Here is a 27221-nt window from a genome sequence, read left to right as displayed (position 1 = left end):
CTGCGCCCGCCAAGGCGGCATATATGACTCGCAAGAACTTCGGTTTGGCCTAGTTGGTGTTAACTGCCCGTGTCGTTTACCGCCCGTGTCGTTTTCGTGTTCTCTTCCGCTGTCCCCGTATTTATGCGCGGTCGATACGATATACGGCAAATATGACGTTTCAGCCAGAATCGCACATAGAGTCCGACCACACATCGCACTCATAAAACCGGCTTCAGCGTGTCGAATCAAGAGTCGGTTTGCGGCAACTCGACCTGGCGTGATGCTCAGCACACGAACTCGCTTCTGGCGACGGCCCGACATCTCGACGGCAGCCTGCGTCAAGTCCTTGGACAAGTTACGGCAATCGCGAATACAAAAGCCCCCCCCCCCCCCCTCCCCTACACACACAGTTCATTCCTTTCTGGGTCGCCGGAAAGCGAAGGGACTCTGATATAGACGCCGTGACTTGAAAACGTGCGTCGTGAAGGACGTATTACCCGAGGGCTCGGAGAAACGTAAACCTTAGACGTGGAGCTCTATTACGACACAGTTACGGGGGCCGCGTTCCCGTAGCAGACGCGCGACTGTCCCTGACTTCGTCGTTTCGGCCGCTTACACAATGATTCGAATCGTGAACTGCGCAGACCGTTAAGAAACGAACGGCTCTTCCTATACATACACAATGACAAAACGTTCACCCCGAGGCGCACGCCGTCTCTATCAAGCACGATTCATAGGCATGTCCGCACTTCGCTCGTGAAGGTTTACCATCTCGATGAAAAGACCCGCGATGTTGCCATTCATGGCCGGGTCAGGCACGGCAGGTTCCACGTGCGGCAGCGGTGTACGCAAACTGTTATCCCGTCGCTTACGTACGTGCTTCAGGCTTCCCGGGTTGACTTACGTGCCTTACGTAAGTTCAATAAGTACAGCGACGAGTCCTGTGGCTATAGAATAGTTTGGTGTACTGCGTCATGAAACTATATGGGTGTGCTGCAAAACAAAACAGGCCAAACGCGAATTGCGTTGAGGTTTGCGTTGTGCTTCGTGTTCGTCTTTCTCTGATCGTACGAGTCGGAAATGTGCCGCGGTCAGTGGTGTTGTATGCAGACAGTGTTGATCATATTCTCGCGTTATTTGTAGCGCTCTTCTCAGGTGCATCGGAGCATGGTGTGGCGTGACCGGGGCTACGCTTTCGGGGAGAAGGGGGGGTGGGGGGAATCACGCGGACGATATACGAAGAGGAAATTAACGCTCTCGCGACTTCAGCTTCAAGGAAACAACAGCGGTTTCGGTTCTGCAGCCGTTTCGGGAACGATATTATCGCACCGACGCTCTGGCGACTTCCTTGCAGCAGCAAGCACACCGCGACGCTATGCAACTATCCAATGGCTTTCCGACTTTGCTCTAATTTACACGCACAGGTTTCTTTTATTTTTCGCCCAAATTTTGGGGGATTCGGCGTGGCTATAAAAAAAATGACGTCATCCGGCAGTGAGCGAACTACGCACTGTAAAATGATTTACACCCTTGAAAGCTATTAAGGGTGTAAATAGGTCTATGTAATTCTCACCCTTACACCCTTTTTGGGTGTGATAGTGTGAGTTACACACCAATTTACACCCTTCTGGGTGTAAGGGCTTTGATTATAGACCGATTTACAGCCTTAATCACTTTTAAGGGTGTGAATTATTTTACAGTGTACCAGAATATGATGCAGAAAATTTTAAAAAGTCAAACTGTCATACCTAGGCCCCTGCCGTTCTTGCTGATGGGCTAGGACCGCGGCTGGCCGGGCATTAGCGGCGAAAAAAGACAGCTGATAATATTTCCAATACTAATTAACTTTCTAGTTATTTACTTTAGGGCACTTGCTGTAATTTTGAAACTGAAGCGTGCACAGCATATCGAAGCCATGTCTGCCTAACAGAAATCCTAAGATTAGCACCACTTCCGACATCGCCATCCCCAAATTCTGCTAAAAAATGCCTCGGCGTTCCCGTTCAGATTGTACCCAACTGTATGAGGCACGCTTTGGTGAAACTGTCAACTGGAACGCCAATGTATTTCGTAGTACAGTTTAGCGTCGCATATCTCGAAAGTTGTGCCAGTCTTGGGATTTCTGCTAGGCAGACGCGACAACTCTCTACTCCACGGCTTCAATTTCGCAGATACATGTGGCCTAAAGCTAGTAATTAAAAAAGTTAATTGGCATTGTTAGCGAAATTAGCGTTGAAATATCTCTTACAGCCAATGTCCACATAGCCGGGTAGCCTATCGGTTGCGGGACCCAAAATGGCTCCCACAACGGAGCGCGTCATCGTACGCAAGCCGTACGTCAGGCAGTCACGAGCACAAAAGTCGATGCAAGCATTGCTTGAACCGTTAAGTCACGCAACAGAAAGATGTACGTGCCGCGACCTGACGTCAAAGAAACTGGTCACGTGGGTAGCAGATCATCGTGACGTATCACGGCACTCGCTCCAGCTCTCTCGACGGTCTGCTACGCCCATGGAGCCAGAGCCAACATGGCCGCGACGTGCTGCTTCCGCGTTACCGCCGTCTGCGTCATGACGTCATGACGCACACAGCTCCTGGGATACGTAAACCGGCACTGGTTCATACAAAAACTATAATAGTGAATTATTTAGTGCGCTTTGAGGCCTTGCCAGCATATTTCTTCCAGAGTTTCGAGGTACAGAGATATGGCCTGACAAGTCCCCCACTCCCTCGCACCTGGTACGTCTTGCATTGCTTCTTAACGCGATAGCGTTAAGGGCCCCATGTCGCAGAAAATTAGGTGTCGGCGTAGGCGTCGGCGTCCGCAGCCTAGAGAATCATCCCGAACCACGCATATTCTATACGGCACTAAAGCTAATCCTTCTATCACTAAAGTTGCTCACACCTTGTCTTGCGCTCTTCACAAAGTTTATTACTCGGTATTTTGAGAATGGCGGCCCACAAACAAATGCCACCAAACAAAACGCCGACAGCACGTGTGCCATTTATGCTAAAGTTTCTCATACAAATATCGAAAGTACGAAACAGTAAGAGAAGATTGGCCCACGCAAGAGGGCGCGTTTCTATACCAGAAAGCTCACCTCGCGTGCATAGATTTCGCCGCCAACGTTTCCCGGTAAAACATTACGGTTACGTATCAGTTGCAGTTGCCCGGTAGCGTGAGAAGCAGTCAGGGATCTTTGAATGCTACCTCGTTCCACTCCTAAAAAGCGAAGCTTCCTAAAAAAAATGTTTCGTTTCGTTTCTCCCGCAGATCTGTCAGAACGTGAACGAACTGGACTGGGAGCTGCAGCGACCCGAGCCCCGGCGGATGGGGCCGTACGCCTTCAAGGACGACCAGTGGGTCGGCTTCGACGACGAGCAGATGGTGCGCGAGAAGGCGCGCTACGTCCTCTCCAAGGGCCTGGCCGGCGCCATGGTCTGGACGCTGGACAACGACGACTTCCGCGGCCACTGCGGCGGCGAGCAGAGCCCCCTCATCACGGCGCTGCGCAAGGAACTCCTGGAGGGCGCCACCTCCTCGGGCTCCTTCGAGGACGAGGACGAGGAGGACGAAGAGGAAGAACTGGCCGCCAGCACCAACGCCCGCTCGACGACCGCGGCGCCCAGGGCGGCGCAGCGGCAGCAGCGCCAGCAGGAGATCGGTCGCCGCGTGGCCAAGTCCTCGCTGTCGCCGGGACGCCGAGGCGGCTCCGGTTCGCGCAAGAACTTGGCCCTGTCGGTGACTACGCCGCCGCCGCCACCGACCCCGGACCCGGGACCGGCGTTCGAGTGCGAGGACGAAGGGTTCTTCAACAACCCGCGCGACTGCCGGAAGTACTTCTGGTGCCTGGACTCCGGGCCGGCCAACCTGGGCACGGTGGCCCACGCGTTCACCTGCCCGTCGGGACTGTACTTCAACTCCAAGTCCGAGGCGTGCGACTACAAGGAGAACGTCGTCTGCAAGTACGGATGTCCTTTCCGAAGCCCGCGGTCGACGCGTCTCGAGAAAGAGTGTCCCGCTAATTTGGTCAACGTAACTACATGGTTGCGTGAGCTTTAGGAATTTTAGCGACGCGACAAAAATAACGAGAGCCTCGTTTGAATTGCCTTTGAAGATCAGTAACTTCGTAATTATTATTTTCCCCTTTTACGCACTGAAGTTGCAGTGTCAGGCCATGGGCCGAGGATAGCCTCCTCCGAGAGTGGTTGCCTACCAACGCTGGCTAGGAAACTTTCTAACGTCCTTCGCTCCAGCATATATGCTGGGCAATCGCACAGTATGTGTTCCAGTGTTTCAGGCTCCTGGCAGTGTTTACAATCAGGGCTGTTCGATTGGCCGATGAGGTGGGCGTAGCGAGGGGTGAAAGCAACGCCCAGCCGAATCCTGTGTAGCAATGACGTTTTGCTCCGCGTAACCTTCGGGGGCAAACAATTTACCGTCTGGGTCGATCATATGTAGGCGTCTGTGTTCTTGAAGTTTCTGCGGGACACCAAGCTTGGCGAGCGGCTCTAGCAAGGCAAACTGTCCCATATACATAAGCACTGCCCAATTCTCTTTATCATCATCCATCCCAGTACTTTCACTCCCCTTCCCTCTTCCCCAGTGCAGAGTAGCATGCTAGAGCACACTAGCTTAGGCCGACCTGTCTGTCTTTCCTGTCAGTAAATTCTATACTATTCTATTCTTCCACTTTTAAGAAACGACCACAAAAATCGGTTTTATCTGTCTCGCACGCAAAGAAATTCAAAAGCTGAGAATGGGAAGCAGTGCTTTCTTTTTACTCACCGGTGCACACACCCAGAGGCTGCAAGGTTAATCCGCTCTCGTGGGTAGTCTCCAGACAGACCGTCCTCGGTTCCGGCGGTGAATTTTCGCGCTAGCTAGCACATTTTTTTTTCTTCAAGCGACACGTCATTACGCGGTCAGACGCGACAGATCACCAACGACGGAAGTTATGCAGCCGTTACGCCAGCGAAACGCCGCAGCTGATAAAGTTCGCCGTCTTTAAACACGTTCGCTTGGTGGCGGCTATCGATTGTTAGTCGCATAAACAGGCTGAAACATTATTATTCTTATCTAATTAAAACGAACCTGCGCGATGCCTGTCAAACGAAACGGCCACCCCGGTCGCAAATGTTACCGCCGTAAAATTTGTAAAGATAAACCAACGTTACTAGATGATTTTGAGACAAACGGCCAGTACTGTAATCGATACCAATGAGCGGCTGCATATCGAACGTCAGTGAGGTATTAAAACCTTTGTCAAGTAAAGCGCAGACTAATAACGGAGGTGCAAAAAAAAACAATTGTCCATTTTTTTTTTTAAATGACATAAGTATGTTTGTCGGTTGTTATAGGCACATTTACAGATAAAATATTTAGCCGTGTTGAGCGCCCCTAGCAGTAAAAGTAAAATTAAGATATGCAACCAATTACAGTAGATATGTACAAATTACAGTAGTGCCACTATAACTTGAGCTGGAACGCGCCGCCGTTGATTTTTCGCCCTCTGTGGCGATTGGTGGAACTTGAGTGTGTGCGGGGCGGCACCGTTGAAGGTGGCGCCACCTGTGATACCGGCGCTGCGCTTGGATAACTCTGTTTAACCTTTTCACATGCTCACATACGTTCCCTTTAAAACAACTTTAATGCATAGCTATGTTTTTGAGCATCTTACATTTTATTTTTTTAGTCGCTCTTTATGTTCATTTTATATTAGGCGCCCCCTTTGCGGGCCGCAAGTCGCAGCATGCAATCGGTGTGGCCCTAGATTTGAACAGGCGAACGTGGGCGCGCTTCAAAACCAGCGTAGGAAATCTACAAAGAATCGGTTTGCGCGCGCTCCATTCTTGGTGCTGATAATACGTTACAAGGGGTTTCATATTCCCTATCAACGCAACATATATCCCCTCAGCTTTTCCGGTGAATGCCGGCAACTTCCGCACTTACAAAACTGACCGCCGCCCCCCCCCCTTCCCACCCCCGTTCACTCTGTGTATTGACAAGCCCCTCCCCCCCTCCACACACACTTTTTTTTCTAATTGTCTTCACAATGCTGTGAAGTACTGGCCATGTTGTCGAAATTGTTTGCCACATTTTTATCTGCCTAAACGTCTTCACAAATGCTAGTCGTAGCTTAGAGACATCAAGTGCTAGCCATCTTGAAGACGTCTAAACTATAGCTTGACATAGCTCTAGAAGCTTCTAGCCTGCTCAAGCTGTATCAAGCTAGCTAGCAGCCAACTTATGCTTCTTGGGTAGTTGCGATAGATTTGTTCTTGCTGCGCACAAGACTTGGAACGTGGATGTTCTGTACTTTGCAATAGCTTATAGCAAAGGCGTATTATCGCTAGTCACTCACTTACCCTGTGGGCTTCCACGAAACGCTCAGCTCCGAACATTCGTGCGCTGTCGTCGTAGTCGCCGTCACTCATGCGTCGGCGCATTGATTGAAGTGCGCGGTCATTCACTTATTCTTGATAGGATAGCAATAAAGCGGGCCTAAGTTTGCGTGCGAGTTTGGGACAGACGTGTATAGATAACGTACGAGAAACTTACTATGCCAGGAAGCGGCGCTACACCCTTCGTCACTACCTGTGTAACTAGCGGCACTCGCTCTTACATTATTCAGGGATCTTACTCTTACCGGCGTTCCGAGGTTGAAGTCCTTTCTTTAGAGGTCAGCGATAACACGTTGGCGGATGAGTTTGTTTTTTTTATCCTCGGGGAAAGCCGTACTGCATCGCGGAAGGCCGGCAACACTGGCACTCCTTATGTAGCAGCAGTCCGTCTTCGTCACACATATTCATCACAACATCGTCACACAGATTCCCTCCACGTCTTAATATGCGAGTCACTATTCTCGCAACCTACTGCTGCGTACGTATTGCCTCTACCGCTCCTCATTTTGCAGCATGGATGAAGCACAGTGCGCTAGCGAGCACCCACTTGCATTTCCGACAGCTGACCGCACAAGGCAGCAACTGCAATGATCTCGTATTCGTGTGCTATCGCCGAGGCAACGTGCGGCGGCGCCGCCGAAAGCGCCCTCTCGTGCTGCGATGGCAAACTGCTCCAACTTGACGCTGGCGTCCATGTTCGGGCATTGTGCAACGCGCAGCATTGTACTGTAAGCTGCCCGCGTTTTATTCTGCCGTGGTAGCACACGGCAGTAAGAAAAAAAAAAAACACGCAGCATGCTATGTGTAGAGTAGTGCGCACAGTCGTGCGCAGAACGCGTGAGTTGGCGGCGATATAGAGTGCGTGGCCGCGTCAAGACCTCCAGCATCTTCATCTCGCGCTGCCCGACCCGACCAGGCCACGGTCGCTGGCTCGTTTTCAGCCAATCTGGCGCATTGCCTGGCAAGCCGAACGCTCTCAGGAGTCTTGAACTGCCGCATCAGATTGTTAGTAAATATTCGATCGTTATGGTGTGTTCTTACATCGAAAGTATTTTTCGTTAATACGAACTTTTAAAATGCATGTCTCTATAGGAATTTCAAGCAGCGTTACTCGTTTTATCTACTGGTTCGTTATAGCGAGGTTTCACTGTAGAACAATCGCTATATTCGGTACAGCGAAGACGTACGTGTCGAACAGGGCGACGTTGTGTATACAGATGTATACTTCTCGCAAAACAGTGCGCAACGAAAAATCAGTGAATGCAATGGCTTAATTGCAATGGATGTACTACGGCCATCCACTGTAAGGACATGGAAGTCCTAGGGATGTGTCGAATATACGTCCTTCCCTCAGACACGATCGTTTGGCCCCACTTTCAGTGTTTTGCTGATGTTCCTTGCACGTCCACGAGGGACATCATGGCGAGATGCCGCGTACATTTTACGAACATGTCACGACCATTTGCACGGTGCTTGCTATAATGTCGGCTATGTTCTCAGCACACGCTGTGCGGCGGATGCAACGGGCAGAGCGCCCACGCATCAAGAAGTGATACATATTACGCGCAAACCTTCCGCGCGCACTTACACGCATGGGAATGCGGTATAGTTGTCACTCTTCTAGGCCCTAGGCCATGCGCAAGTGGCTTGTTCAACAAACTAAAGTTCTCAAAGTTACGTAAGAAAATGCACAATGCACTATGTGCACACAAGCCGCACATATGTGATAGCTCCGGATTGTAATTCGAATTTAAGAGGACACAATTTTACCAAGGAACTCGTACCTTCTTGGGGGCTTATCTATTCACGTACAAGCCGAAAAAGTTCGTGTGCAATATTATTGGGACGTCCGTAGTGCGCTATACTAGAATGGACATCCAGTGATTGTCCTAGCTGTGTCTCCGAAACGGCGCACGGACATTTGGGACATGATATGGATGTCCTTATCCATATCCTGATATGGATATGATATGGATGTTTTCATCGGTGATGTCAGCGTACCTTCTTTGCAAAATAGTTTACTTTCTTTGAGATCTACAAGGAGGGTATAAATAAATGCGTAGTTGCACGTGCGTTCAGTAAGTCTTCTGTCGCGTTGATGTATGCGCCTTTAGACCTTAACCTTTAGTTTTCTTTAATCTTATTGTAGAGAGAACTAGAAATGTGAGCGGACATAAAGCACCAAAATGAAAACACTAACACGTTCGCCCAATTTCGCAGGGTCAAGACACCAACCGAGGCTCCGTCCACCACGACTCGAAAGCCGCGGCGGTCCAAGGCTCGCTCCACCACCACCACAACCACCACCACGACGACAACCACAACCCCAAGACCAACCACGACGACGACCACCACAACCACGACCACACCGCCGCCCCCGACCACAAAGGCGGCCGACCAGAACGTCGCCGAACTGCTCAAACTCCTGCAGAGCATCGGCGGCGTCGAGAAGCTGCAGACCATCCTGAACTCGGCCGAGAACCAGGCGGGACCCAGCGTCGGCACGGGATCCCGTCGGCTCCCGCCTCAGCTGTTCGTCCCCACCGAACCGCCGTTCCGGCCCGTGTACAACGACAGCAGCGCCGCGGCGCAGGGTCACGTCATCCGGAGGCCACCGCTGTTCCAGGAACCCCAGCTGTTCCAGTACGTCGAGCCGGCTCGGCCGCCGCCGACGCAGTTCGCTCCTCCGCCGTCGACGCAGTTCGCTCCTCCGCCGTCGACTCCGTACGCCGCACATCCGACCCCGACACCCCGAGAAGAGACCAACGTGTTCGTGGGACCCATACACGGAACGCTGCCTCCGCGAATGCCCTTCCAGTTCGTGTACCAGGCGCCCGAGAGGGGACAACCGCAACTGCAGCTGCAGCCGCCGTCGCAGCAACAGCAGCTACAGCAGCAGCAGCAGCAGCAGCAGCAAGTCTTTCAAGGCTACCAAGGGGCACCCGTCGGTCCCCCTCTGGCACCGGCGCCCGTGAACGCTCCCGTGAACGTTCCCGCGCCCGCGTTCTCGCCCCCGACGGTGCCGCCCTCGGTGTACCCGACGCAGCCGTCGACGTCCTCGTACAGGGATACGGCCGTGACGCCGATAGACTTCCCGCCTGACTTCCAGACGGACGCCGAGGTCCTGGTGCCGCTCAGCTTCAAGAAGGGAACCAAGGTGCGCATCAACAAGGTGGTCCGAGTCAACGGCAAGCCCACGGGAGACCAGCCGGCTCCCGGCGGAGGTCGTCGCGGCAAGAGAATCCGCGTGCGACCGGGCGACCGGGTCGCACTACGCCGTAGGCCCATCCAGCAGACCTTGCCGCCGACCACCACCACGACGACGACTACGACGACGACGCGAAGGCCGACGACGCCGCCGCCGCCGCAGTACGAGGACGTCGAGTACGAGTACGAGTACGAAGACGAGGAGCCGTCGACGCCTTCGACGACCACCACCACCACGACGACGACGCGTCGACCCAGCCGGAGACCCGGACGCCGCGGAGGCGGCAGGCGTCCTGCAGCAACTGCTGCTGCTGGGGGCGGTCACCGACGGCCTGTTGTGGCGGCGTCTCCGCTGCCCACCATACCCCCGGACCCGTTCGCGCCGCCGCTCATCCTGATTGACGAGAATACCGTGGACTGCCACAAGCGCGGCGTGTTCCCGCACCCAGAAGACTGCGGCAAGTTCGTCGTCTGCGCGCCAAACTCGAAGGCGTCCACGGGTCTGCGCGGCTACGTCCACAACTGTCCCGCCGAGAGCCTCTACAAGAAATCGGTGGGCCGATGCATGAAGGGCGACCGCGTATCGTGCAACAAGTGAGGACGTCGCATGTTTTCGCCCCCCCCCCCCACCCCCCTGCCTTAGAACGTGTTCCAAACTTTGCCAAGATCAACTTCGCAACCAAGACACAAAGGGAGCCCCTTCACACCTAACAAACATAGACATGTGCATCGAACCTGCAGCATCTTTGGAGGGCTGCTGGTGCACGGCGCTTCCGTCTAGATTTTCGGACACAGGTACCAAGACGAAATGGCGCACAAGAAGGTAGTAACATACAGTGGTGCATGGACACAATTTTGCGCAGTTTGTGTCAATGGGCCACCCTCACTTCGTCTGTCCCAGTGACCAGGAGCACCAGATCACAGTTGGGCCAAGAAAAACCTTCTACAAACTTGACCACGCGCCATAGCACATGTTAGGCAAGGAGGCACATGCAACTCTCAGATAAGCATCCAAGAACAGTCCTGCTCATTTTTCTTTCTTTATGTGTACCTGCTTCACAGCAAAATGTACACTGCTGCGAGGTATGCGGGGTTGTGGTGTGGTACGTCCGATTGTGCCATGGCTTTACCATAATACAGCACAACCAGGAGGTTGTGGCATGCAGTAAGAATGCAGTCTATGCACGAAAGCACCTGGTTCAAGAGCAACTTCAAACCCAGTGTACCCTGCATCTGCTTTTGACCCAGCAGCTACAGCAGGAAAAAAATAAATTGCGCCACTTAACCCACCAGCAAGAAGACGTGTCAAGAGACCACATAAAAATCTACATTATCTTGGACGCTGCCAAACTTCACCCTATTTTTGAATTCCACCATTGTTTTCCCGAGCCAGTCAGGAACGGCATAGCCATGGAGTTTCCTAAAAATTATCAGGTGTGATTACCCTGTTAGCCACAGAGTTAGCTAATCCTGTTGGCATCAAAAATGACGAATTTGGCAATGTGGCAGAATTTGACAGTTTTCAGGGGAGCTATTCTGGATGCTATCAAATTCAAAAGTGTTGCAGAATTCACCCATTTGTCTGCTCTCACTGGCTACGCCCTCCCTGATTGGCTCAAAACATCAGCATGGCGGAATTCGACAACGCGGCAGAATTTGACATTGTCCAGAATGGCACCGCAACTCATTAGAGACAGCCATAGAAGACGAAGACGCAGCCAATCCAGTGACATCAGCAGTGGTGTCAGCAGCTCACCGTGAATCTTGCTGTGTGTTGTGCAGGGATTTTCGTTGTTTGCCCTCGTGCGCACGGAACTGACGTCCCTGCGAGGTGACAGGCTCAAGAGACGCTATAGTACAAAAGGCGCTTCCCCGAAACCTGGAAGTCGTGGCTGTGGCTTCAAATGTGCTAATGAAGCTGTCTTGTCATGGAAATAAATAAAACGAGAAACATGGCATGCTGTGTGTTGGTGCGTTGCTGAAGGAGCACATGCCGCAGGTTCCCGGGCATGCATGCGGGGTTATGAAGTAGATCATCAATGCTGTCATGTAAGTACATTAACCTTGCACAGTGGTATCGCCTCAGAGGGAACATTACAGAGAAACAGATTATTATTTTGCTTAAGAAGTACCTCAAGAAATGTCTATTTGAGACAAATATGGCCTGTAGTATGAATAAATAAAATAGATTGGCAGATTACAAATACGGAACACTGAATAAGTGAATGGCATAGAAGTACAAGAAAAGAAAGGTAGGTGATACTAAGACATGACAGGGTAAGGCATGCGTCTGCTGCAGCAAAAGTCTGGGCACAAGTCGGCACAACGTAATGGAATGCCTGGATATTCACCCAGTGAAAACCGTAGGGAACCTCCACCTTGCAGAAGTGCAGGGATTTTAAAGCAGATGGAAGTATTCATTGGCCAGCAGTCGAGATGAACAAGAGAAGTTCAGAGTACTGAGGAAAAAGAAAAGCAGAGAACAGGTTGACAGAGCCAGAGTCGTTACAGGCATCGGTAACTGTACAATATAGAGATAAAGGTCTTAATGGAGAGCAATCAAGGAGAGATAGGTATTATTCTACACTGCTATGCTTGCGTATAATACCCTATTAGCTCAAGCAGGCTAGGGCTATATATACGACTACCTGACACCACCCTATTGCAAAAGGGATGCCCAATACAAACAGTCATTTAACACCAGCTTACCGCAAATTCATGGCTTTTGGTGGTGCCTGCTCATGTCTAGTAAAGTTTATCAATACAGAAAGATCTACACTAAATTCTTAAACAAGCTTTGACTCCACCTATCAACCTTTGGAAACATTCTTCCCACAGAACTATTCTAGTTAACAACGGTAAGGCGATGCCCCACTGATGTCTTAGATCAGGCAGCCCCGGCATAAAGTTCCAGAAGTGTGGCTTTTGGTTTGAGAGATAATCCACCTTCTTTCATCCGAAGTACTGCACACAATGTTTAAAGAAAATACTCAGCAGAATAGACTGACTCTCCTTTAATTTCTATTAATAGCACTATCATCTGGCAATCCCAGATATGGACACTGCTAAACCACACCAAATCACAATCAGTCAAGAGCTGATTGACATTGCTGCCCATGGTACAACCCACAAATGAGACAGGAACATGGACTCGGGCAATGAATGAAAAGAAATGGGTAGGCAGCGTGCACAAATATCTGTACCTCAAATGGGTAATTGGAAGTTGCTTGCTGTTATGACCGTCCTAAAATTCAACAGCGCAAGTCCGGGCAATGCTACAAACTCATTTTCCAAGCTAATTGCCCCCTAACCATGTGAAAGCCTCATCGCCCTGACTCCCAAGCGGAGTGCGCCACATTACAAGAATGTTTGCAGTCAAGCTACCGCCCAGCAACAAGGCCAGCTTGGTCAGCAAGGCCAGCAATAGCTACCATGGGACCATTCAGCATCTCGTTTGTCACATCCGAAAACATGCAACAGCGCACCACCGAAACGGCAAAGTTCGTTGGTGGCACCTACATTGGCCGCCACATGTCTTCGCTGAAAAACAGCAACTTAGCAGAACCTGTCATGCAGCACAGATGGATTTCCATCGCCATGTTTAAATAGTCTTCTTTATTAGAGATACATGAAAAGTGGTTAAATAAAAAACAACAAAGGAAAAAATAGTCTGCCAGAACTCTTTTGTTGTTGCGTTCTCCACCAATGCTTTCAATGCATATTCCGCGCCTGTTTGTACACAGGAAGATTGTTCCAATGTGCCATTTGCTCTTGAATAACCCTTCCCTTTCATGGCTCCGTCACAGCCATCACTCCCATCACTGCCGAAGGTATGGCGAACCTCACCACAAATCTTAAAGCTTCTACTTCATCTGGTATTGATCACATCAAATCTAAAATACTGAAGAATACTGCTGATATTTCCTCTTTAACCAGTCTTCATCACCAGGTAAGCTGCCCAAGGACAGGAGGATTGGTAAAGTAGTTCCCTTATTTAAATCTGCTGACAAGCACTCACCCTGTAATTATCGACCCATTTGATTACCATGCATATGCTGCAAATTACTTGAACATATAATAGCTTGTTATACCTACAGTCACCTTGAATCAAGTAACTTTTTTTCTCTAATCAGCATGGCTTCAGAAAAGGCTACTCATCTTACACTCAGTTATTTGAATTCACGACTGACCTTCACTTTAACATGAACACCAGCAATCAAACCAATTGACTCTTTTTTTATTTCGCTAAGGCGTCCAATACTGTACCTGATTAGCATTTGATTTCCAAATTGTCTGTCCTTTGTACTGATTCATTAACACTCCCTTGGCTACATAACTTCTTGTCTTCGCATCAGCAATTTACAGTGGTCAACAACATTTCATCTAAGCTTTGCGACCTCACGTCCAGTGTCTCCCAAGGCATTGTGTTTGGTGCATTACTCTTTAATATACATCAACGACTTGCCCACTAATCTTTCATCCTCAGTCAGGTCATTCGCTGATGATTGCATCATCTACTGCAATATTAAATGTTTCGATGATCATTTTACTCTCTAAAATGACCTCGAACTAACCTATAGATGGTGCATAACTTGGCAGATGTCCCTTAACACATCCAAATGCAAGTTAATCTTGTTTAGTCGAAAGCGCACTAACTCAGTGTGTCACTATTCAATTATTAGTACCATAGTTTTGACTGCCCCATCGTACAAATATTTCAGCGTTTATCTTTTATCGGACTTATCCTGGACAATGCATGTAGCAACTGTCTCATCCAAAGCTTCTCAACCTCTCGGCCACCTGCGTGGAAACTTGCGCAACGCGCCTTTTAATGTACGAAAATTAGCATATCTTACTTATGTTCGCCCACAACTAGAATACGCTTCATCCACATGGTCACCATATCAAGATTATCTAATCCGTATGTTGGGAGCCGTTCAGAATAGGGTAACCAGATTCATCTCTGGCAACTATGACTATCATTCACGCATTACCCGAATAAAAAAAAGACCTTGCATTACAGTCATTAGAAGACCTCCGCGTCATTGTTCTTTTATGTCTGTTTCACAGGTATACTTGTAGTAATTACTTTCACTGTTTGACCCTTCATGCTCCTGTGAACACATCTTGATGCATTCACAACGCACTTAGTTTCATGCACATTCATGGTCAAACGCAGGCATTTAACTCATCCCCCCTACCTAGAGCTATTGCACATTGGAACTGCCTCCTGGATCAGACTGCATCCATCTCCAATTGTGAAGCATTCCGTGATAACCTGAATTCATTGCATGTTAATATTGTACAACGATGTTGCACTTTGCTATTTTTGTCATGCAATTACTGTTGCCCCCCTTACTCAATGCCCTTCAATGGGCCTGTCAGGTAATATGAATAAATAAATAAATCGGTGAAAGTGTAGCCAGTGACACAGTATTAGTAATATGTGGATCGAACTTAAAGGGACGCAAAAGTGAAATGTTGAATCACTTTATATTGATCAAGTATTCTTGTAGGACACTACCTTCATTTGTTTCGTGGTAATAGGCTGATTATCAGAGGAGAAAATGAGGGTAAATGTTTGATTTTTCGAATTTCTTGCCAAAATCCCAGGTCCGGTACTTCAGTGTGACGTCATGGATTTCAAAGCATCTTTATAATATTTTTTTTTGCATTGTAGCCATTATGGTTCAATAAAGTCCTTGAAGCTTCCCAAGTTCAGCCTTCGGCTCTATTAAAATACTATGCAGCCCATTTTTACCTATAAATATTTAGGCAGGCCAGAGCAGACAGCATCTAAATCCATGACGTGATGGCAAGCTGGTACAGGAATGTCAAGGCGGCATTCACCATCCAACTATCGTTTTTGCATCTTTTCAGTCCTACCAAGTGTCTTATCATAGTGAGAGTGGCTTTTTGGTATTGTCGACAGGCAAGTTACTAACACTGGTCAATTCACTGTTCTTTTCCTTAGTGGCCCCTTAAACTTGCTAAGCAGGCAAGGTGAATATCCGAAAGTTTCATTACTTGGTCCTTGAAAATGATGGCAAGGATTATATACACAGCCATGGGTTATACATGAAGTACGGAAGGTAAATAGTCTGAAGGTTCACTACCACAGAGGAACAAGGCGTCGTACACACAAGCTCTTTGTTAAGAAAGTTTACTGCACCTGGCAAATAGTGGTGGGGGGTGAAAGGAGTAACTGCACTAACTACGGCGATGACGTAGCGATTCCCAGGCGTCGCTGTATGAAGCGCAACACTACATGCTGGGGCCGTAGCTGCCACTCATTCATGATGCTCTTGGGCGCGGTGATCTGGTCCCCTTGCAGCCGGTCCAGCAAAGTCACACATACTATGGCACCTGCATGCAACACACAAGGACAGCGATGTACCAACCATATGCAGCCAACACACAACATGCATGTTTCAATAGATACTATCACACATTATCTATCATACTATACATACATAGATACTACACAATAGATACTACTACTACTGACAGTGGAAGCTGATGCACTTGCAGCCTTCTTGAACAACCTGTAAATCAATGTTTCAAACGGTAATCGAGCCAGAAGACTAGACATCGGTGCTCACTTTCGTCACTTTGGCTTCTGCCATATGCGCTGAGCATAAACGAGCAGTTACATTATGAGAAAGCCTCGCTACTGCATTGGATCAAGAGAGAATCGGCCTCTATGAAAGCATAGTTATTTGCAATCGGCGTACCGATATGCCTCTCTGTATGTTATGCAATAAGACGGGAGACAAACAATTCTTGTGGTCATTCCTAAGCAACAGTGATGAAAGGGGTGCTCTTATTGTTGTTTCAGCATGTGTGCCTACAAATTATTACATTTCCAGAAGGGTTAGGTATAGTCGAAAAGGAGGCATCACGTCTTTTTGCATTCTTAAAAGACATTGCTTTCCTGGACACGTGGTAAGATACCCCAATGACATTGCAAGAGACACTTCCCACCAATAAATAATCGAGCTGCCCAAATAATCAAGCAGGTGCGAATTGTCTGTTGCTGACTGCGCTCGTGGACAAAATTTTATGGCAATGATTTTATCAAACTTTTTGTATGAGAAATGAGATTCTCTAGCTTTAATCAAAGAATAACAAAAAAAAGGCAACTATTTAGGCTACTACAGCAATTTTCTAAGGTGTTCAAATCAGACTGAAATTTGAACAGAATATTTCCCTTAAGATGAACCCAATTAAGCTGAATCTGTATTATATGCAAAACAATGCCCACTCCTTCAGATGGTTTTACTATAGACCCATACAAAAAAGTAATGCGTAGCATGAACCATCCATTTGATTAAGCCAAATTTCTGCAGCCATCACTCAAACTTACTACTCGCATCAGCGAGAAGCCCGGAGTAACCTCTCACTAGGGCAAAAGCTAATCGTATAGGGTTGCACTAATATCTGAAAGTTTCCACTAATATTGAATCGAATATTGCCCTACTGTTTCACTTCAGTATTAAAAATGAATAGTTACTATATGTAAGCACAAAACATTTTTTGAGTCTTGCTCAAATATTTTAAAAAGTCAACTGTGCTCTATCAAACATAAAATTGGAACAAAAATAGGGTAAATTTCATCCCCACAGGTATACTATGCACCAAACAGTAAGAGTTACACACAGGAGCATGTTACATAACTCAAGGAGCTACACTTTAGCAGTTAATTACCTGCGACGATTTGCCTTCCCCAAAGAGTCCCTTGTATGTGAAAAACAGCATATTTGTTCCCAATGCTCCATTTGCACTTTTAGTAAACAATGCTTCACGACACACAATGTCATGTCATAAAAGCTTGCTAATGTTATGAATACCAGGATGTGAACAACATTTTATATCAATTGTGAAAGCGGGTGATCATTTTTCAAAAACTATCAGAAAAGTATTCAATATTCATTTCATATTGAATTTGGCCTCAAAAATTACTAGTTGTAGACCCCTAAAATCATGTTTCTGTGAATGTAAACCATGCCAGTGTCAGCAGCAATGTGAAAAAGATGCAGGGCTGACACCATTAAAACATTCATTGAGAAAGTCCTTGATGTGCCATGGCGGACTTATTGACAATTAACAATGTCAAGAACACTGCCGGGAAGCCACAAAATACAAGTGATGCTCACGCAGTGGTGGTAGCTGATAATGCCCCCAATAATTAGCCACGTTGCTTCAACATTACAAGACTGAAGCATTTTTGAGCTATTTAGGTGTCATGTATGTTTTGAGACAGCGCAGAGATTTGCAAAACGCCAGTAAGCCAGAATTGCCGAGTGGCATAAAAATGCATGAGCCAATGCTCTGAATCATGCAAGTGCAATAAATATCTCTTTGTTCACATGATGAGCAAAATGAGAACAAGGTAAAAGTGGGAGCTCGTTTACCTTGGCTCCCACTTTTACCCTTGTTCTCATTTTGGCTCCCCCTTTTAGTTTGTTCTCTTTTGCTCATCATCTTGAATTTCCATCTCCCGTCTACCTTGTGTTTTCCCTCTTGCTTTACACGTGGCTTTTGATTTGAAGACTCTGAGGTGCTTAGACTGGCAAGTTCATTTTACTCAATCACTTTTGTTAAGAGGAAGTTTTGTGCTCGGGAGCTCCTATTTAAACAAATGGGAGTGGAGAAGTTGTGTTTCACAGCAAGCACTGCACCAATCCTCATGAGGTTTTTCGCCCTAAAGAGAAGTTAAGATATAGTAAGTGTAGAAAATGGATTTACACTTATGCCAAATACATCTTTTTCAATTCCTGGAAATCTTGAAATTTTAGAAAACTGAAGTACAAGTACCAAGTTTACAACTCCATAACTCGGCAATAAAAAAGATATAGTAATCTTGTAAACCGTACCTAATAATATATCTGAAGAGGACAAAATTTACATATTGTGCACCGGTATGAAATATACCATTAATTTGCGATGAGGAATTTTGCAAGACTTCCATAAACATTATAGCAAATTATGTAACCTGAAAATTGATAAGCCCTGCTTGCCCGTTTGAGATGCTTTAACAGACGCATTTGACAGAACTGCAATACCTGGTTTTGGTGCCGAGTTATGAATTTGTTAACTTTGTGCTTCAATCTTTTTGGAACTTGCAGATTTTTTTCTACAAAAACTTTTCTTTTTCAAAATTCGAAGTCCTAAAACAAATGACTTCTGGCTAGAGTTGCTAGAATTTAACTTTAGTCTCTCAAATGGAACAAATGTCATCAAAAAGTCATTAAAATCGGTCCAGCGGTTGTCACATAAAAGCGTTTCTGCCTTTACATGCATCTGAATAGCAAAATCGAATTTGTCCTCAAGCACGATCATGCGGACGCTTTGCCCCGGTATCTTTCTCTTCAGTGTCACGGAAGGTTGTGCAGACGTATAGCTTCCATCTATCGAAGCTACATCTTCTTATCATCGTGTGCTCCAAGTGACATTCAAGAGCAAGCTCAGGGCCACTAGGCAGACAGTTCCACTGCACCACACTGACCTTTGATGCCGGCATGCTGGCACATGGCGGCAAAGAGGGTGGCCTCCATCTCAATGTTAACCACGCCGATGGAGTGCAGCTTCTTCAAGAACTGCAGTTTCTCCTGGTCCGTGTAGTCGCAGAAGGCACCATCCAGCCGGCCCTGGCCTGCACGCATGCAGCCACCAATGTTGCAGTTCAGCCGACAGTTTGCCTCAACGACACACTACTTGATTTGGGCTCAGACACTGGCACACTGGCAGGTCTGACTGGGCCACACGGCACAATGACAGTTACAGAGCCACGTGGCACAAGGACACACATAATTCATTGTAGTTGAACATGCAATCCCAAGATGTCACTTCTAGTGCTGCCGCTCCCGGAGGGTGCCTTTCCTAACGTCAACCACTGACGTTCACAAGAGGTAGCTCTCTGCACTGCCCTGTTTTGATTGGGTGCTTTTTGGTCACTGAAAATTATGTTTTCATATGAACTCAACTGCTTCATGCGTGATGCAAGGGACACATAGACACCTAAATCAACTCTAAAGCGTTGCAAAGGTACGTGTGCATTATTTGTTAGAAAAAGGTTGATCACTAATGTAGATAATGAAGGCGACACTATTCCTTATACTGTATTTGCTGCCCAAACCTCAGCAGCAGCATGTAAATATGGCGTCGCGAGTCGTTTTTTTTTTTCTCATGCCTGGACACTTTAGGACATGAAAGCTTATCAAAATTTTCAGTCAACCATACCTTTAGAATGGAATGCAACACCTATTTGTAGATAAACAACAAACTAGCAGATTGAAAAGAAACTGAAAATCCACTATCTTATAGACAGCTGGTGAGGGAACTTCCAAAGAGGCAGTACCACTCGTCTTGTGTTTTTTGCATCACTTCTGGCATACCAAGCCTCCGCTCATGATAAAGGTGGCCGCTCCACTATTTAAAAACTATAATTTACCAACGCAGCCTAATGTAATAACTTTCCAACAGCATCTATTCATCTGTGTGTTACCAGAACCCAAGCAAGTGTTCCCTTCTTGAAACGAAGTGTCGAAACAACCATTCTCACCTTCGTAGAAGTCGTCTGCACACATCGTCTTTCCCATGACCACATTTGTGCCGGGCAGCGAGCGGCGGGCTTCAACTGCAATCTCCTCAGCCAGCGCCGTGTCCAGCGTGGCAGGACGGGACACAAGTTTGCCGAGCACATGCTGCATGCATCATGAGAAGTGGTGACAGCAATGCTCCCTTGTGGCAAAGCATCAAGTGCACAGAATAGCTCAATGTAAGGAACAAAATGTATCAGTGTAACGTAAAGGTCAAAACATCGACTCTGATGGCAAAGTATTAGAATATTACACAAAGTAAGTCTGTGGGCAGTATAAGTTCCAGTACACATTCACTTAGGAACTCAACCTGTCTGGTGCCACGTGCTCAAAAGCACGCATGAATAGCGTTCGTACGATGACGACGCTTACACGCTGACGTGACCAGAGGGCTGGAAGCAGGGAGCGTACCTGCTTGCCCTAAAGTGAACATTCTATGCTGCCACTCCACTTGCCACGTTCCTCTGGTGTGCTACAAAGCTCAGGAGACCAGTGCATATCAAATACTGGATGTGTGGGAGCACATCATGAATCCGCAGCATATCACGTGACCTCAAACACTCGCCGTGGGGGTCTTGCATTCGCTGCCGCACCTGGCACAGCACAGTGACTGAGAGCAACAGTGCAAGAACGGCTCAAGTGTCTGTATAACTACAACTGCAATAAAATGAGGGCTGCTATATGTATTGTTTTGAGCCTCGTTGAACAACTTGAATTCGTCCAGTTTTGTTTTGAATTACACGGCTTCTAATACATGTGTCACACGGGCACATTTGGAAGGCCTTCCAATCAACGGTTTTCAAATCAACTCAAAGGTATTGTCACACTGCTACACGGCACTTTTGAAAGGTCGTTGAGTGGTTCAGGCATTTCTCGCAAAATTGTGTGGAGCTGCAGATCTTTATTTTCGTTTTCATGTCATGAAAAGTTACACATTAAAACTATTTAAAAGCACTATATTTTGTTTTACGATTCTTTATACATTAAAAACATTGTTTATACATTGCCATACATATATGTTTAGTTTTTAAGTTGTTGAGTAGTGAAACTGCGGGAACCTTTTTGTCGCTCGATGCGGCTGCCGTTTTTATGTGTGTTCGCAAATGTCAAGTGGCAAAAATACTTTACTGAATAATTAATAACAGTCATATATAGTATTTTTAGAGCATTTGGTTTGATTTGTTCTTTCTAACCGCAAGTACGAGCACACTGTGAACGAGATGGCATGCTTGCGCTGTTTCCGCTTCCGTTGCTTAAAGGCCATCGAGATTTCGATAGAGTTGTAGGGTGCTCCGTTGACTTAATAGACTATTGACTCGGCGTCCTTCGGAACCACCCATGCAGCAGCTCGAACTTGACCTTTGAGTCAATTGACTATTGGTTGGAAGACGTTCCAAATGCCTGTGTGACACGAGTATTAATCCGGGCCCATATAATGTAATGATTACGATCACTCCGTTCTATAACTTTCCATGGCGTCTCGTTGTCAAACCAGCCTTTATTAATTCTGTATGACCCTTGCCAAACGCCTTCTTACCCACATCGGCCACTAAGTCATAAAACTAATTAAAGTTTGTTCTTTCTCTCTTATCATACACATTATAGGCTGATCCTGGTGATAGCAAAGAAGTAGTGAAACCTCGTTAATATGAACACCTAATTACCAACTTTTCAGATTAACGAACTTTTCAGAAATCCCCTGCTGAATTCTTATAGTTTCAATGTAAAAATATTTAGGTACTACAAGCTTCAGAATACTGAACTTTCGGAATAACGATCGTTATTCAATTTCCCTGTGATGTTAACAACACCTCAGTACTACGAACTAGTATTCCGAAAACTGTGGATTCTAAAGATTTCCGAGTATCTTTCACGGCAGCCGAAACAGTAGGCTAACAGACCAGGAGGCGCTTCTGAGAGCATGGGTTTAGAAAACCTGAGGGCGTCTGAGAAAAAAAGAATGCAGGAGAGCGGAGGCGACAGGCATCAGGTTTTGCGAGCACTTGCCACGCCTAGAAAAGTGTCGCCTAGCGCCTAGCAAAGGAGGCGCGTCTCTTCCTCTTTTCACTTTTCTTTCTGAGCACGACTTTATTTTGCGTTTGTTTGGGGGGCGGTACTAGCAACACGAGGAGTGGTGAAATGCCTCGTGTGAAATATAACCTCCATACTGGCGCCACCTGTGAAATGTAACCTCCGTTCTCGCAAATGTAACCTCCTTTCTCGCTCCCAGGCATCCGGGGATGCCTCGTGTGAAATGTAACCTCGGTACTCTCCGCGGGGACGCCACACAGTCGCACTTTGCTCTTTCCAGACGTGTGGTTTACGCATGCTTGGGCTCGGACATAGTTCAGCAGGTGTCTGCCTCGAGCAAGACAGTTGCGTTGTCTGGGGCAAGAATGTGAAAAACAAACAAAAAACAAGAAACATTGCGCTTTGTAGGTGACATGGAGCTACCTTTTTGTCGGGGTAGTTTCTCTGCGTCAGCGTCTGTTTTGCGCCTGTAGCGGCAGAATCTATGCAAAATAGAAACAACGCTTGCCGAGAGCCAACAACGACGTTTTCGTGGATCGCTCATACGGTGACAACTTATGAACTGATGGGCTGATGGGCGTAATGGTTAGTTTTGGAGCTTTCACTATAATGATCTTTCTTAATAACGAACAATTTATCGTGATCTCCTGAAGTTCATTATATATCGAGATTTCACTGTAGCAAAAAACATTTCGAATAGCACTGTAACATTATCCTGGCTGGTGTGTCCTAGAGAATGCTGACATATAAAAGACCTCCTTCCACACTTTGGTGGATTGATTGATTGGTTGATTGATTGGCTTATCAATTGATCAATCAGTCCCTCACTAGGGTTTGACATCACTTCCCTTGTCACCGCAAGGGACCAAACTTGTGACTTCGTTCTCTGCAGCAGAACGTCACAGTCACTGATCCGTCATCGTAATTAATGAGTTGAACTTGCTAATCCGTAATGTGTATGATTCGAAAAATGACAAATGTGCTGTTAATGCAGCAGGCACCTTGTTTCAGAGACATTGCAATCAACAACACACATTATTAAGGAATGCATATTCCTAATGTTCCCCTGCAGTATGGTTTCTTGGTTCAAATGGACCTTTGTCAGCAGCAGCCTCATTTGCAACTTCATCCCAAACATTCCAGCAGCAATCAACAGATGTCATCACTGGGAGAATGAACAGGTGCAGTGAGCACAACGCATCCTTGTACATAACACAACATTAATCACACTGCTGTTAATATGTATGTAAAACACTTTGCTCAGTCTCATGGTAATCACCTGGATGCATTGAAACAGGACAACAAATAACAATGATTGAAAGGTGCTGAAGTCAAAGCAATTATTTTTGCATTATAGAGCATTGTTTTGAATAAACAGATCCATTAGAGGCCTGCAATAATGCTTGTTGGCTGCTAAGCTGTGCATTGTACAATCTTTAAACACAAAATGCTTGCAGACCCGTGTTTTATTTCACCAAAGAGAAAAAAAGATAGTTACTACTGGAGTGATCTTCTGAAAACAGCTCGAAACAGCGTGGTTGCAAACAATTCTGCTAATGCTCACTAGAGTTTTATTCGTCTGGTATTTAGCACTTGAACTAGTTAAGCTGCAACTCTTAATGTCAACTGCCTTTCATACTTAGCTGAACCAAACAAATACCCTTAAATGTTGTCTAATGCTGAAAACAGTGGCGAAGCTGGAAATTGACTGACCATGTCTAGTTGTTCCCTGAGGAGGCCGTTAACTGTGCCCGTGCTCACAACAACCGAACCAGCAGGCACACCTAATAGTGAAAGAAAAAGAAAAACGGGGACAAGTGTGTACGAAACTGAACATACTGCACAAGTTGATGTACACTTCCCTTATGAAACACAGTGCGAATGGGAACAAAAACAGAGAGAAAAAAAAATGCTATGGAATTTGTTTCTGTCTTTTCTTTTTGTCCCCTGCTGCCTGTTTTCTCTCACCCTCGCCTCCATTCTGTGCTTTATAAGGTGGCGGATGTGCAAAAGCATGGAAAGGGAAGCCGATCTGAGCAAGAATTAATGCACGTATGGACTTGGGAACTATTCAGGAATGCCCCTTAACCAGGTTGTGAGAGAAACAAAGAAAAAAGCTTACTGATGATGTCAATAAGCATGTTTGATGATGGCAACACAAGTGTTCGTCACAACACAGTGATCGTCGACATGTTTTCATAGACGGCGCGACAGTACAACGACAACAGTGGCGACACGACGACAGTGGCGTGATAACAATGAAAGTGATGGCAATGCGACAGCGATGGAAGCACTACCAAGGCAGCACGACGACAAGAAAATCACGACAGTGGCATGGTGAAGGCAGCACTACGGCAACAGAACAACAATAGCATGTCAATGATGACATGGCAATGGCTGCAAATCTGCGGCTTCCTGTACCATTCATGCTCCCTTCCACGGAGGCCACACACTCCTCCCACTACTTGCTTTAAAAGTCGGCTGACTTCAGCGATTCCTCTGGCTCTGAACACGTTCGCTGCATCAGCAGCTGGACACTCGCCATCTTCTCAAGAACAACTTCTTTGTTGCAAATCACACATTGCCTTCATTCACTATGGCAGGGCTGCACACCGCCTGGCACACAAACAAATTTTTGGCGCCTCGAGGCCGAGTTCGGACTTTCATGGTCTCGTGTTCTGGTACTGCAATCGCGCATGGCTGTACAATGCAATAAATGACAATTTTGACCCGCAAACACACTGCATGACATGAGCTGTTGGCAGAGTCAGGGACACTAAACCAAGAAAGATGAAAAAGCGCTGGGCCACTAAGAAAGGCATACGACTACGTTCGTCGGGTTTCCAACGCCAGGACCGCATTATTATGGGGTTTTATGTGTCAAAACCACGATCTGATTATGAGGCATGCCATAGTGGGGGACTCTGGAAATTGGGCCACCTGAGGTTCTTTAACGTGCACCTAAATCTAAGTATACAGATGTTCTTACCTTTAGCCCCCATTGAAATGCGGCCACCGTGGCCAAGATTCGATCCCACGACCTCGTGCTTAGCAGCCCAGTGCCATCACCACTAAGCAACCACGGCAGGTCAATAACTGATCATACTCGAGAATCGATAAGGCCAGCAGTCCCTAGCTGGGCTCTTTCCGTGTTAGAATATGCCTTTGTCAAAATTACGGTATCGGATATAGTCGTCACATTCGCCTCCACATTTCGCTGTGGACTAGAGACTTGGCAGCTCCAAGAGATTTGAGAGCATTTGGTCTCCTGATGCCAGCTCCTGGCCTGCATTTCTGCAGCATCAAAGAGTGCCGAGATGTTTTGTTAGGACAAGCTCTCCAGCAGCAAGGATTTCTTTCTCTGTTGCCTTCTCTGTGTTCGAATGTCAATGGATCATTTGCAAAAATGTTTTACATAAGCACGAGAAAAAATATTTTCCAACCAACATAGTCTAGACTATTGACCTGTAAAAAAATCATTCTCACCCTTTAACCGTTTCATTTTACTACCACTAAACCACTGTAATCTGCGAGTGTTTGGCATTATAGTAAAGGCTACAATATGGCGATAATACATTCCCTCTCGGTCACCAGCAATGGGGGAATGGGCATGGCATTTTTGGAGTAATTCTCGGAAACCCTACCTCAGTGGAGTTGGACGGGAAGGGCACTTAAAGGGAGGAATGTAGTCTGCTAGCTAAAGTAGACAAATGTGGTCATGTGGTTCTGGAAGCTTCTGGTATCACAGGTGGTGACGACAATTACACATGGAGCAAAAATGCCCGCAATGAATTCATCCAAGAGAGTTGCGAGGATAGGCAGTTTTGTGATCGACACTGTGTGGTCACACAGCTCCGAGAGGCCGATCTCAGCAATAACAGCAGCGCGGCAGCTTGCCATTCATGTCAGACAGCATGCTTTCACAGTGCCAGGAGGATGCTGTCACCCGTTGACACCGAGGAGTCAAAGTGATAGTCAAAGGAGATGTCCTGAAAGTGATTTCATTTCGAAAAGTGAACGGCCGAGAATACCACCCTTGCCGGGTAGTTTGCAATGCCGACATATGGCACAACAATTGTGCATCTCTCATGTAGGCGCAATCTCGGATTTTTTTTTTAAGCGGAACTTTTTTTGCCTCTTCCTTCGACTTTCCCACTGCTGCTGCTGCTGTGGACTGCTGTCGCGCACACTGCGTCGGGGGGTGGTTCAGAGCCTGTATATAGATGACAGTGCGAGTAAGAGAGAAAAGGCGATAGGGGAGACTCGTTTTCACCCCGCCATGTCGAATGTGCACAATGCCCTCTGGAGCTCCCTGGCTGTCGCCACATTAGCCACTTGACAGCTGTAATTATTCTCGACTCCCCTAGGACGCATTGCAGAAACTGCAGCGCTTCCCTTTCTACTAACGTGCCAGGCCAGAGGGGACACAGATAGAACTGCAGAGAGAAGAAGGAGAGGGAGAAGAAGCAGTTCCAATGTAAGAGAGGGGGGAGGTGATGTGATAAGGCAAGAAAACCCCACTGCTATATGACAGTGGTTGCGGCGAAACAGGATAAGCTTAAGTTCAAGATACGGTACAGTATGTTGCTGCAGTATGAGAGCTAGGAGTCGGATTCCTGATCAATAAGAATATAGCTGGTAACATACAGGAATTCTATAGCATTAACGAGAGGGTGGCAGGTCTTGTTGTGAAACTTAATAAGAGGTACAAAATGAAGATTGTACAGGTCTACGCCCCTACATCCAGTCATGATGACCAGGAAGTCGAAAGCTTCTATGAAGACGTGGAATCGGCGATGGGTAGAGTGAAAACTAAATACACTATACTAATGGGCGACTTTAATGCTAAGGTAGGCAAGAAGCAGGCTGGAGACAAGGCAGTGGGGGAATATGGCATAGGCACTAGGAATAGCAGGGGAGAGTTATTAGTAGAGTTTGCGGAACAGAATAATATGAGGATAATGAACACCTTCTTCCGCAAGCGGGATAGCCGAA

General features: G+C 47.0%; 2 protein-coding genes across 3 annotated transcripts in view; one reads left to right on the top strand and one right to left on the bottom strand.

Moving 5' to 3' along the window:
- LOC139048907 (uncharacterized) overlaps positions 1-11552 on the top strand; it is a 100201-nt gene extending 88649 nt beyond the window's left edge. The window contains exons 7-8 of the mRNA XM_070523837.1: positions 3257-3948; positions 8608-11552. Coding sequence (XP_070379938.1) covers positions 3257-3948; positions 8608-10192 — 2277 coding nt within the window. The 3' untranslated portion in view covers positions 10193-11552. The remainder of the gene's footprint in view (positions 1-3256; positions 3949-8607) is intronic.
- Positions 11553-15740: 4188 nt separating this feature from the next.
- The window catches only part of LOC139048908 (uridine phosphorylase 1-like), a 28535-nt gene continuing 17054 nt past the window's right edge, over positions 15741-27221 (bottom strand). For both annotated transcript variants that reach the window (XM_070523839.1, XM_070523838.1), the window contains exons 6-9: positions 23940-24010; positions 20159-20300; positions 19103-19249; positions 15741-15960 (exon numbers count right to left, since the gene is read on the bottom strand). In XM_070523839.1, coding sequence (XP_070379940.1) covers positions 15809-15960; positions 19103-19249; positions 20159-20300; positions 23940-24010 — 512 coding nt within the window. In that variant the 3' untranslated portion in view covers positions 15741-15808. The remainder of the gene's footprint in view (positions 15961-19102; positions 19250-20158; positions 20301-23939; positions 24011-27221) is intronic.

This window comes from Dermacentor albipictus, chromosome 8, assembly GCF_038994185.2.
Source record: "Dermacentor albipictus isolate Rhodes 1998 colony chromosome 8, USDA_Dalb.pri_finalv2, whole genome shotgun sequence".
NCBI lineage: Eukaryota > Metazoa > Arthropoda > Arachnida > Ixodida > Ixodidae > Dermacentor > Dermacentor albipictus.
Note: the sequence above shows the minus strand (reverse complement) of the source record. Positions and strands in the feature narration are given on the sequence as shown.